We start from the raw sequence: 14323 nt of genomic DNA, 5'->3' as shown, positions 1-14323 counted from the left end.
GCGTACATTTTTTGTTTACGTCTAATAGTTTAAGAACAGAAGTCTTGATTCTTTTACACCATTGAACGTATCAGTTCATTAACAAATCTGTCATGGTATACATATGAGTAAAAGACTAAAATCCTGTGGATAAGCTTTTTAATCGTTTTCATTGAGGGACTCCATTAGCATTTGTTCAGCGCGATCCTTATCAAATTTTGTTACAATTTTCACGTTTGGTTCTTTTCCTAAAATTTTATTCCAGTCAACTACCATCTGTGCACGTGTCAGTTCCCCTTTCAATTCAACATCTGCGTACACTGTTTTAGATTCCATTATTACATTTTCGTCAAGAGCAATCGCCATTAAAAACTGATCTGCCATTTCATAATTCTGAATCAATCCTTTATTTATATTTGGAATATAATATTTGTTCATCGTATATTTCTCAAGTTCTGCCAGGTATTTAATTTTATTAGATTTCATATTGAGAAAATTCTTGTACCAGTCCTAAAATTTGAGAAAATTAACATTATTTTTTCAAAAATATATTAAGCAACTTTAAAAATCATGCTACCATTCCGGTATTTGAACTCGCATGTTGACAGGCTATTGATACTGAAGATTAACAACTTAGACCACTCAGCCACCGAGTCATGTAACCAGTATTATATTGAATAAAGTAATCAGTGGCGGATCCAGAGGGGGGTTCCGGGGGTCCGCACCCCCCCTTTATTTTGGCCGATCAATGCATTTGAATCGGGACATATGTTTGCACCCCCCCTGCACCCCCCCCCCTTTGCCCTGGGCTAGCACCCCCCCTTTCGAAAATTCCTGCATCCGCCACTGGTAATATACGAACTAAAGATGATTCATCAGCAATATGATGTGCTTCTAATATTGCATTGGTAATTGTCTACTATTCCGGAAGTCTAAAGGTAAATGCTGTATTTATAAAATTGAGAATTGAAACTGGTAGTGTGTCAAAGAGACAAAAAAACCCGTCCAAAGAGCAGAAAAAGGCCACCAATGGGTATTCAACACTTCGAAAAAATTCCTGCTCCCAGACGTGTGCTTCAACTGGCCCCTAAACAAAAATATGTAATAGTTAAGTGAAAATGGACGTCACACTTAGCTTTGAAACATATAAATAAACTAAAATTTAAAAAAAAAACACGACTGATAAAGGACAGAGTCCTGACTTGGGACAGGCACAAAAATTTGTCGGTGTTAAATATGTTTTGTAAGATCTCAACGATATGTGTTTTCTATCATAACTTTTCTTCATAGAGGGTTGTTGCTAATAATAAAGCTATTGAAACAAGGGTTTCAGTGGTAAAATTGAAATCGACCTCCGCACGTTTTTCAAAAGTCATGAGTAGGGTTACCGTTATGGAATATCTGTATCACATTCACGTCCTCTATTCCTCGATATAGGAACTTCTTAGAAAGAAAGATAAGAAGTTAGCAATATCCTTTAACTCTACTGTCCGCTATATAGATGATATTTTTTCACTAAATAATTCAAAATTTGGTGACTATGTCGAATGCATCTATCCCATTGAACTAGAGATAAAGGATACAACAGATACAGTTAAGTCGGCCTCATATCTTGACTTACATCTAGAAATTGACAATGAGGGTCGATTGAAAACAAAACTTTACGACAAAAGAGATGATTTCAGCTTTCCAATTGTGAACTTTCAATTTCTAAGTAGCAACATTCCAGCAGCACCTGCATACGGTGTATATATCTCCCAATTGATACGATATTCCCGTGCTTGCATTTCCTATCATGATTTTCTTGATAGAGGGTTGTTCCAAATGGTGAAGATGAAATAATCTCTTCGTAAATTTTACGGACGCCATCACGAGTTGGTTGACCGTTATGGAATAACCGTTTCCCAAATTATATCGGATATGTTCCTTACGTCGTAACTACAATCCCCTTTCCTTTCATGAATGTGACCTACCGAATTAGACTATTTAACGGATTTGTTATCTCATAAACAACACTACGGGTGCCACATGTGGTGCAGGATCTGCTTACCCTTCCGGGGCACCTGAGATCACCCCTAGTTTTTGGTGGGGTTCGTGTTGTTTATTCTTTAGTTTTCTATGTTGTGTCATGTGTACTATTGTTTGTCTGTTTGTCCTTTTCATTTTTAGCCATGGCGTTGCCAGTTTATTTTCGATTTATGAGTTTGACTTTCCCTCTGGTATCTTTCGTCCCTCTTTTGTGACATCCCTAATATACTTATAATCGAATTTGCACTTACCGTGAGCAACATAACGGTCGCCACTGGTTGAACAGGGCTTACTTTCCTGTTCAGAGCACCTGAGATCACCCCAATACCGGTATTGTGTTGTGTTAGTGTTTCAATGCTCCTCAATGCTCTTCAACTTTGTACTTGTTTGGCTTTATAACTATTTTGATCTGAGCGTCACTGGTGAGTCTTGTTAAGACGAAAAGCGCGTCTGGCATATTAAATTATAATCCTGGTACCTTTGATAACTTTTTTCATCATCTTTAGTTTTCTATGTAATGTCTCGTGGACTTGTTTCTCTTTCGTCTTGCTTTACTTTTTATACAATGGCGTTGTCGGTTTCGTTTCGTCATATGGCGCTTTGAATGTTCTGTCTCTATTTATAAAAAAACATTGAACAACAACCATTTTGCAATGTGAATTCGAATTTCGTTAATTGACCAATTCAACAATTTATCAGGATGTGAGTATTTGTATAACAGATTATTTTGTATAGAACTGAAAATTCAAATTACCCAAGAAAACGAATTTTCATCACAAGTCTCCCATCCAAGTAATGTTTTAGGACAACATAAATCATGTAGAACTTCTCTTGCTGCTTCTGGATCTACGTGAAAATTAAATTCTGCTGACACTGTAACGTTTCCTTTTCCTAAAATGTAAATGTTAACATCGTTTAACGGCATAATTGATCAGGAAGAGAAATTGTTTTAGTAATGACCACTAAATATTTCAATCGACCAGTATCTATCAATTGAAAAGTTCAATACGTTATATACGGACCTGTTCAGATTATATTGACCGAGGATCAATATAATATAACGAAATGATATTGACTCGATGTTACTATTTTTGGAAATGATATTGTACAATATTATTTTCTGAATACTCTCAAATTAATTTTTTTTTAATGTAACAAGTTCCTTACATACATCCATACTCTTTTTTTTCAGTCTTTAAAACTAATTTTAATTATGTCTAATTCTAATACTGCATAAATTATACATTAAAAAAAAGACATCATGATTAACCCAACCACATGTTTGAACCTGTGACATCCCAAGTCAGGAGCCCTTTGGTTGTCATGAATTTTTAAAATTTGTGTTCATTTATATGTTTTGAAGTCGATGTGACGTCCATTATTACTAGGAAACGTTTATGTTTAGGGGCCAGCTGAAGCCGGCATCTGGGTGTGGGATTTTCTCGCTGTGTTGAAACCCATTGGTGGCCTTCCTAGGGCTGTTTTCTGGTCGGGTTTTTGTCTCTTTGGCACATTCCCCATTTCCATTATCAATTTTACTTCATATTCTATAATACTCGCACCATAATAATTTCCTCCCATGATATAACATTTTTCCAGTTGCTGACCAAACATTTTATCTTTTCTCAGTGCCATCGCCATGTTTGTCAACGGCCCAATGCATACAACTGATATATCACCTAAAACAGAAACAAAATAATAATAACCTTGTATGAAATTGATTTTTCGTTTAAATCATTGAAAAACGAGTTCAAAACAATGTTCAAAAATATATGGACATATAAATATAAACCTGCGAGCAGATCTAGAATATAAAAACTTAAAATTAAAATTTGTGTTCTTAAAATTATCAGTAAAGCGTACCAGAAAATTGTTTAGATAAACGAATCAAAGCACTGACTCCGTCCTCCTTTTGAACCAAAGAAAAGTCTGGAGCATTTGGGTCTGGAGACTCTCCAAATCCATCGGAACCATGATATCCGGAACATCCTTCAACCTTAAAACCGTTTAGAGCTTGGTTGCATCCGACATATATTGGGATCTGAAAATATATGGTTTTATCATAAAGACACAGTTTTTAAGGAGAGTTTGCTTTTTCTATTTTTACCGACATTTGTCACGGTTTTTGATTGCCCCGTCGGTTGATCCGTCGATAGATTTGTAGATACAGAACAATCATGCATTATTGTTCCATCCGTATAGTTTCCTCAAGTCAATCACAAGTTTGACCTATACTTATTTTGTAGACCATGTAGAATATGCATTTTATGACTATAAAGGGTCTTTATTCAATAGTGTCATTTGATAATTTTGGGCTTATACAAAAAATATTGTCCTGTCATTTTGCTTGTTTGAACTGGTGCTAGATTATTTATTTCTTTATAAATATTGTAATACCGAAAATTGGCGAATAAAATTGATAATTAGTTATCGGATTGTTGCTTATCTGTTATATAATAGATTTACTATATACCAATCTGCTTTATTTTATCTTAGCTATATGTAAGCCATGCAATCATTTGTTAACTTGGATCAATTTATGATGCAGCTTTTTATTTGCTAGGAACATTCGACTAAAATGTACCTGAAAAATCTCTTTGGTGCCTTCTACTTTACTACAGTTAACCGTTAATTATCCATTTGGTACTCTACATGGTAACACGTGACGTTTTTTTTTACAAATAGGTGTCAATTTTAGCAATTTCCTAGGATTAAAGGCAAGGTGAATATCAATTTTAGACGATTTTTTAGGTGACTACGCTGTTGCATTCAAAATGATATTCATATAGTAAAACATAAAAAATAAAACATTGTAATAAGATAATTGCTCGGGTAATTATTGCTTTGAAAATAGTTAAAAGCAGAAAGTGTTAGATTATTATTGATTGGCCCTTTGTTTCTTAACGTTCAGTGGCAAATATTTCATGCTTGTCAGTCAAGACAAGAATCCTTAACAATACACAATGTAGGTACATGTATGTCCTGTAATAGAGGCCTCCGCGATAAAGATATAAAAAATTAAGATACCCACTGGAAAATTAGGGTATATTAGATAGGAATAGAACATTTGCGTTGCAACAGGCCACTAACGAACTCGTCAAAGAGTTGTTGCAAGGGATCTCGGCTTATGTCTCTCTCTTATTTACATTATGAGGCGTCACGGAAATGACGTCCTTTTCTGATCGGACGTGGCTGAGTACTTGTGCATCCAGCAAAACCAAATGGACGTCCCACCTTGGTGAGAGATTAAGTGCCAGTATGAAGAAGTCGATATTTACCATAGTTTTATTCCCCAGTCACTCTTAGGGACACATATAAAAGAAAACTACTCAATTTTGTTTTGCTACTTTTGTCGAGAAAGTAAACATTTATAAATCAAAATCCTGTTATGGTTCTTATATTTAGGATAAGAATTGATGTTTATAATAACATTGCAATATAAGACGTAAATGGAAAATAAAAAGTATACGAAAACAACTCATTGGATTGCACTTACATCTAAACGATCTGCAAGCTTCAAAATCCGCAAAACATTTAAAGCAACTTGAGGTGATCTGGTGTTACCCATCACTGTAGTTATAGCAACGACTTCCACATGACTAGACGCCAAAGCCATAAGTATAGCTTGGGCATCATCGAGGCCAGCATCTGTATCAATAATAATCTTTTTCTTCATGTTCACTTTACAGTCAGGGACAACGTGTTCTAGCTGTAAATTTAAGAAACAAATGTTATATGTCAATAATAATTCGGTTGATCAAATAATTATATATGAATGGGGAGATGTGGTATGAATGCCAATGAGACAACTATCCACCACAGTTAACATTAGCGTTCGGTCGCAATCATATGCCATCGTGTGTCCTTCAATAATGAGAAAAACGTATCTGTATAGTAGGCTATAAAAGGCACCGAACGCTAGGACTTATTAAAAAAAACACATTTGATATTACCCAAGGACAACCACTATACTACATGTTCCCAACTTTGGACAGGCTCGTTATTGATGGCCGTACGGTGACCAATAAGTTAAAATTTTATTTCGTTTGGTCTCTGGTGTACAGCACGACATAAAAATGTAAAAATTGATTGCATTTGGCTAAATAAGTTCGCTGATCTGAATTGTATATCATAACAATAGTTAATGTCAAGAAAATTTAGTGAAACATTTTTCCAAGTGTTTGTAGGATAAATATTCAGTGATTGCTCAAAACAATTGAATAACAGTTAAAACAACGCGGGGAGTGATTTAAATGCACTGCATGAAAAGTAAAACATCATTGTAAACCGAAAAATTCCAAATAGATTTCCTAAATCAATATAATTGTGAACGCAACTGGCAGTGGAGGTTAGTAAATTGCTACTCCAAATGGGGAAATTACAATTAGTATTTTCTCGTTTGTTAAAGATCTTTTAAACATTTTGCCAACGGGTAACTATTAACTATCAACAAATTTTACAGAAAGTCTTTTCTAAATCCAGTTTAAGAACATCGACAACACAGCCACATCATGTTAGTATACAATATTACTCTTTTATAATTTCAACAGACTGGAGAGTTTCCATTGAAAAACTCCATGGAGACCAATGTTGACACTCCAAACTACTTGTTACCAAATTACAAAAAAAAACGTTATAATTTTTTCGGGAAGTAAAATGACCATTCTTTACATTGGTCAGACATATTATAATAATACTAGACAATAACACGTAAATTTGTACTTAAAATGTATTAAATGTGTTATATAAAAGAAACATAAACATTTCTTACTTTATATATACTTTTATTTTTATTTTATAGAGAATTCACCGACTTACCGGCACGAAATGTGGGTATATTGGATAGGGAAATTTTCCCTTGCTACAGACTATCTAAGGGCCCCTCGGCGAGTTTTTGGGAATGCTCTTTAATCATGTTAATATGAAGAGTGCGTGGTATCGAATTTACTATCTCATTCGACCGGACGTGGTTAGGTATTTATACATCAATCACGGCCAAACCGATGTCGCACTTCGGCAAACAGGGATTTTTTAAAGTCGGTCGAGAAAAGTCCAGGTGATCATATGTCACTACCGCAGTCAACTCCTTTGGGTTTCATTTAAAATTTTAGATACAAGAACTGACTTGTGTCCAATAAGGTTATTCAAGACGACCCTCCCTCTCTCACACACGTTCTCTCTCTCTCTCTCATGTTTCAGATATACCTTTAGGTTTCGCTTCTTTGTATAAAATCTCTGTTGTACCCTCCTAGCTTCGGATGCAAGAACTTTTAATACTGAGTGTTCCTGGTGAAAGTTAATCGAACGCTGAAAAAATAAGAGTATCTATTAACCTTTCACCTTCTTTGTTGCACCAATTGCACCGTAACAATGCATAAAAATATAACAATTTAATTTCTTAAAATTTAATTTCAGATTTCTTCATTAGTTGAATTGAGGTAACACTTGATACATAAGAAAAAGAGACCATGTCCTAAAAAATCAGATAATTTTTTTTATGAAATAACCAAATTATCCGGCTTAATCTTTTGAAGATAATTTAAAATTAAGGTTCATGTGGACCTTGTAGCTAAAATGGCTGTGTTTACATCTCATGTTTTGCTCTGAATACAGACAAACCTGTACATGTAAAAATAAAAATTAAATTCAAATCCATTTTATTTGAGAAAATTAAAAACTAATTAAAAATAAATGGATGTTCACTTTAATAATGTTGGCCCCTTCAGTAGGAAGGACAATAAACAGCATGATACGCCCGTGAAAAAAAACTATAATAAATGTTTTTGGAATAACACAGGAGTTGTACAGCAAGTCATGCTAAGTATATCCTGACTCATTCCTTATTCCTGCTCAATAGGAAGTTTATATTAGAGACAGAAAAAAAATTGCTCACAATATTTCTTAATGTTTTTTTTTTACCAAAAAACTCAATAAAAATTCAATAACTCAAAAATGAAATTAAGAATCATCACGAAAAAGTGTACAGATCTTCAGACTTATATAACTAACAAGTATATGAAGTTTTATGCAGTAATTAAATAGTTTATTAGATACGACGCGATATGTGACCCCCCCCCCCTTTATTTTTACAAAAATTTAATAAATCTAAAATACAATTTTGAATCATCACCAAAAATTACACAGATCTTTAGATTGATATCTATAATACTAAAATTACGAGGTCCAATTTGTCAGCCGTCATCACGTAAAAACGACGAATCAAAGAATTCAACTTTATATATAACTAATATAGTACTAAGGTGTAGATTAAAAATTACACCACTCCAGGCCCTTTTGTTTTCCACGTAATTAATATTGCCAATAATTAAGAAGTTCCGGGTCGAGTCCGATACCGATACCAATAGTATATTCACCTGTTACCTATTACCTTATCTGTACGTTCCGCATCTGACAGGCGCACCAACAAACGGTGTATTCAGGATTAATATGCTATATACACGGGTCATAATCACAGGGTTGATACTACTAAATTGTCGAATTGTTACCTATTGTAGTATTTTAATCAGTAAAACTTTCTAAGATAACAATACGAATACTAAAATTCTGGACTAAAATAAGGCGTATAGGTACAGTTTTCAATTTGTTAGCGGGCATGACGTAAAACAGCGAATCAAAGCATTCAACTTTATTTATAACTAATATAGGACAATGCTGTTGATTATAAAATACTCCATTCCAGGACCTTTTGTTTTCCAAATAATTAATATTACCAATAATTGATAAGTTCCAGTTCGACGGGTTCAAACAGAAAGATTTGAAAGCAGAGAAAACTGTGTATCTTATAATCGGCATGACTTTATCAGATGACAATACTAATACTAAAATAATGCTTGCGCATAGTTATATACTTTAATTCAGTCACGGACCCGCGATATCACGGGTGTGTTCTAGTATATATATATAACCAAGAAGTGTGTAAAGTTTTTTAAGCAATAATCATAGATCGTTTTTTGAGATACGGCGCAACATGTGAAAAAAAAACACCCCCCTGTTACGATGTCCAGTAACTCAAAAAGTATTAATCTTAACTTTTCACGAAAATTATACAGATCGTTTGACCATCATAAGAAACAACTATGTTAAGTTTCGTGAAATTTAAATGAGTCGTTCTCAAGTTACGGTGTGACATGTTTACGCCGGACAGACGGACACCGGACATTTGTGTAGCATAATACGTCCCGTAAAAATTTTGACGGCCGTATAAAAAAGTGAACCTCAAAATTCAGTTTAGTATTAATGTTCTAAAACATAAATTGAATTGGAACTTTATCTAGGTCAGGCTATGCATTTTTTTTAAATGATGCACATGCAGGCTGTTACATGTACAGAGTAGTTTTAGCCAAATTGTCCACATGAACTGATTCGAAATGATCTATGAAAAAATATACAGACCTCAACTGTTTACTATAGCGCAACATAAATAAAACAAAATACCGCGGACGTTGTGATGATAACACAGCGACTGACCCTCGGACTGACCTGACCTTAAGTGTCTATTTATAGATTCTGCCATAAAAAATACTTACACAACTAGGTCAAATACTTGATCATAGTTAAACACATTTCAACGGTTCTTAATTGACATAGGGTTCTGTTTTCACACATTTGATCGATACTGTTGACATGGTTGAGTTAAAACGTAGTAATAGTAAACATATTTTATACTTACAATTAAGAAATTTATAAAATTTCTTCCATTAATTTTCATGGTACTCTCATGTCAAATGTTTCTGAAAGGCGGGTAATTCAAATTAGAAGAAATTCCTTACATCATTCAACTATAATTGTATGCGTAGGAAGTCATGCATAAAAAATAAACATTGCACTGACCTTGAAACCAGTTTTGATAAGTACTTTGTATCGTAATCGTTGGTAATAATAATCTTGATCATTCCTGTGTAATCAGTTTTCTTTTGTTATCAGTGATCATCAGTACCCGGTAAAAACATGGTGTAACAGTTGCTAAACGGCGGAAACGGAAAACGGAACGGAAACGGAAACAGAAAGAAATATTCATATGGACGGAATATAAAGGGGGGAATGCAAAGAACTACGAAAATAAATGACGACTGAAGTATAAATGAAATCACACACCAATTATGTTGACAATGTCACATTAGAGTAGGAGCTAGATATCAAACAAAATAGCAAACATGCAGTTTGGGAAATACATATAGCTAAAAAAAAATAAGATGCTAGAAAGAGCACGTGCCATTCAATTCATCTAGATATATGTGATATATGTACATCTTCCTATGTCTATCTTAAACAATAGGAACTCTAGAACATTAAAGACTTGAATAGTTCATGATAAAAATTTCTCTGTCTTCTTCCTGCAGGTTTTGCCCAAAACACAAGAGAGGATGAAAGTCTTCCGTCATTGAAGCCCCAGTCCTACTAGAGCACGATCGTACCACGCTCACCGCAATCTAAAATAAATTCAGATCGTGGTGAGGTCGTGGTGTGAGCGGCATGAAAATGTAAATTTTCGTTGCTTTTACGATGCTACGACGTCCTCATTACGCTTCTACAACGATCCTGCTACGATTATACCCCGTTCTCACCGCGCTTATTCTGCGACCTCACTACGCTTATCAAGATCTTCGTACGCTTTTCACGTTCTCACTACGACCATACCACGAGTTATCCGATTGTAACACGATCTTACCATGCTTCTACTGCGATTATAGCACGTTTTTACCACGATTTTACTGCGTTCATACCGCGATCTTACTACGTTCTCAGCAATAACGTCAACATAGTGTTCCCTATCAATACTGCTCCATTCATTCTTTTTCTGATTAATACGTAGATTTCTCGGAAACAATACAGTCATGCCACCAAAGTCTACTAGAACACGTGGTTGTGGTGGTAGGGGGGTTGATGTAGAGGCAGAGGGAGCAAAGAAACGATTCTTGATCAAGCAGAGATGTCGTACTGACCAATCCAACATAAATTACATCCTATTGCTGTTCCATAAAACATCCAAGTAACAATTTTATAAAAGTAAACCATTATAGGCAAAGGTGCGGTCTTCAACACGGAGCCTTTGCGCACACCGAACTTTAAGCTATAAAGGGCCCATAAAAATACTAGTGTACAACCAATTAAACGGGAAAACCAACGGTCTTATCTATATAAAAACGAGAAGCATGGTTGAGCCGTTAGAGCAAATGGATAATTATAACAGACAAACAAAATCTAGGGAGCTTTTTTATATATTTTATGTGAGAATGACAATGAGAATGATGGTCGTATTATGGAACGTAGTCAGGTCGTAAGAAGAGCGTGATGAGGACGGCAAGGGCGTGCTAGAATCGTACTATATATATGATCGTGATCAGCAGTTTGTATAGTCGTAGTTGAAGCGTAGTTGGGTCGCAGTGAGAACGTGAGGGTCGTAGTGAAGTCGTAATAACGTCGCTGTGAGATCGTAGCGCAGTATCTCTGAATAGAATCACGCTTTCGCTACGCTCTCGCTACGATGGTACAGCGACCTTTGCTATCTTTCTACGATCTTAGTGTGCTCTCACTACGCTTCTAGTACGACTTGATTTTGCCACGACCGCACCCTCATTGTTTTGAACATGTTCAAAGTTGGCCACGCTCATCACGATCTTGAAGACCTCACTACGACCGTGATGCGACCTTAATTACTGCGATCTAAACGATCGTACTACGATCATTGAAATTAGTATTTTTTTCTCAGATCGTAGTGCGATCGTGGCCTAGTGGGACTGCGGTATTAAGGTTAATCATTACTTTTAAAGGCTACTTACTATAACGGAAATATTAACTTTTTTGTAGATCTTGTTTTGATGATTATTTTTGTTTCAATAGTTTCTAGCTATAGGTTATAGTTTTCAAGATATTTGGCAACAACACCAAAGATTGGTAAAATCAGCGAATATAAAAAAGAAGATGTGGTATGATTGCCAATGAGACAACTATCCACAAAAGACCAAAATGACACAGACATTAACAACTATAGGTCACTGTCCGGCATTCAACAATGAGCAAAGCCCATACCGCGTAGTCAGGTATAAAAGGCCCGATAAGACAATGTAAAACAATTCAAACGAGAAAACTAACGGCCTTATTTATGTAAAAAAAAAAAAAAAAAAAAAAAAAAAAAAAAAAAAATTAACGAAAAACAAATATGTAACACATAGACAAACGACAACCACTGAATAACAGGCTCCTGACTTGGGACAGGCACATACATAAATAATGAGGCGGGGTTAAACATGTTAGCGGGATCCCAACCCTCCCCCTAACCTGGGACAGTGGTATAATAGTACAACATAAGAACGAACTATAAAAATCAGTTGAAAAAGGCTTAATTATCAGATGGAAGACTAGATAATAACGAGTTGACTAACGATTTCGACGGACATTATGACCTCCTTGTAAATCTTGTGTTGCTGATAACTTTTGCAATTAATAGTTTTTAACTATTTCTATATTTTTCTATACTATAGGCAAACATGGAAAGTGGTAAAATGTGTCATATAAGGGCAATAATTCCTATTAGAATTCATTTGACCGTTTTTACGTGAATGAACATTAGGTAGAGCTTAGCTTTCTAAACATGTTTTTCGCATCAGGTTTTCGCTATTCATAGAGGTTTTCAATAGACAACACTTGCATGTCATTCCTATGATTTAATTTCAACCATGTCGGTTATCTTGGCCGGTAAGTAGGGTTACCCAGCCCACTTTTTAAACTAGATACACCAATGATAATTGTTGCCAAGTTTAACTAAAACTGTCAAACGACTTCCTTTAAGAAATGTGCTTGGTAACATTATGCCCAGTAGTTTCAGAGTAGATTTTTGGAAAAGTTAACAAAGCCGAAAACGGACGACGGACGTCACGTGACATGAAAAACTCGCTTGGTAGGGCCAGATCAGATTTAAAAAAAAAAAGACTCTCAAAGTATACCACCACTAATGACTAAAACCAGCAAAAAACGAACCTGACAGAGCAGAAACACTGAATGAACAATTCAATTTATATAATTACATTAACTAAGAAGACATCAACTAAATATGTACCACTAGATTAACCGTTATTTCCAAAATGAAAAGACATAATAAATTAAGTAGGACGAGAGAAAAAAATTGAATATGGACTCAATACATCAAAATTATGAAGGCCAAGAGAAATAAGCCATAGAATGTCTAAAACATATATAATGAATTAGAAGCTAAAAGTTTTATCATTATTCGCTAATTTACAACAATCATCAATACCAGCTGAATACCTGATGAATCATTATGGACAACAGCGTTCGTACATTTGTGCTACTTATTCTCTCTAAGATGCTCTAACATATAGTATGCTCCAACATAATGCGTAACCGGCTGGATTATTATAATATCATCAATGCTTTTCGTAAATATTACAGTTGCAACTTTGTGCTGTCATCACCTTTAGTTTATATGTTGTGTTTTGTGTACTATTGTTTGTCTTTTTGGTCTTCTTTTGTGTTTTCAGTCATGGCGTTGTCAGTTTATTTTCGACTTGTGAGTTTGAACGTCCCTGTGGTAACTTTCGCCTATCTTTTAATATTTCAAATAATAGTAAAACATCATACCGAATGAGTGAGACTATTTTCCATTGTAAAAATGAAAAAAAAAAAAATCATGGCTATTTGAGACGGACTGATTTTTTAGAGAAGAATTAAGAGGTATGATATTTAAAGCAGACTGAGTGTAGACATTTAGATTTTGAAAGGCCTAAGACATGACTACGACTATCTTGGTTAGGAAACTGTGCAAATCGTATATCTATGTAGGCTACTAATTTTCCGCAACTTGTTTCACATCAATTCGTATTTAATTGGTTTACCAAACAGCGAGAAAGGTTTGTATAGTGAGTGATTTTGTCAATTAAATTATTTTCAACATAACTTTGATAAAGATTATATACTAGTTTCCGGGTTTTCGTATCGGTTGTTGTCCATAAATCATTGTCCCATTAGGTTTCTTTATAGTTTTCTTTCCATTATACACGAAAAGTAACAATGAAAATCACTAATGCATAACAACGCAACAAGATACACCATATCAAAATTCAAGACAATTAAAAATGAATTAAAAGAAAAAATCGATGAAAAACATTTCCCCCAAAATGTATTACTGCATAGCCTATCTATAGAATCGAGGCCAATGTCCATCTTTTTCGGTCATATGTAGATTTATTTTTGTGCTGTTGGGTTACTATCTTATTGACATTTATTCAACTTTTTTTAAATAAGAAAAGTCGAACCGATTACTGAATCACATAAACGA

General features: G+C 34.7%; 1 protein-coding gene across 3 annotated transcripts; it reads right to left on the bottom strand.

Moving 5' to 3' along the window:
* Positions 1 to 121: 121 nt before the first annotated feature.
* On the bottom strand, positions 122 to 10011 carry LOC143063727 (nucleoside hydrolase-like). Of its 3 annotated transcripts, none has more exons than XM_076236063.1 (7): positions 9859 to 10011; positions 7213 to 7314; positions 5504 to 5716; positions 3871 to 4048; positions 3570 to 3686; positions 2762 to 2898; positions 122 to 489 (listed from the first exon to the last, which is right to left on the bottom strand). In XM_076236063.1, exons 3-7 carry the CDS (start codon positions 5681 to 5683, stop codon positions 139 to 141), a joined length of 963 nt encoding a protein of 320 aa, XP_076092178.1. In that variant the 5' UTR covers positions 5684 to 5716; positions 7213 to 7314; positions 9859 to 10011; the 3' UTR covers positions 122 to 138. The 3 variants fall into 3 exon arrangements, with proteins under 3 accessions (XP_076092178.1, XP_076092176.1, XP_076092177.1); XM_076236061.1 differs by lacking the exon at positions 9859 to 10011 and adding an exon at positions 9698 to 9845; XM_076236062.1 differs by lacking the exons at positions 7213 to 7314; positions 9859 to 10011 and adding an exon at positions 9698 to 9803.
* Positions 10012 to 14323: the final 4312 nt, after the last annotated feature.

The sequence above is a fragment of the Mytilus galloprovincialis genome, chromosome 2 (genome assembly GCF_965363235.1).
Source record: "Mytilus galloprovincialis chromosome 2, xbMytGall1.hap1.1, whole genome shotgun sequence".
Classification (NCBI taxonomy): Eukaryota; Metazoa; Mollusca; class Bivalvia; order Mytilida; family Mytilidae; genus Mytilus; species Mytilus galloprovincialis.
Note: the sequence above shows the minus strand (reverse complement) of the source record. Positions and strands in the feature narration are given on the sequence as shown.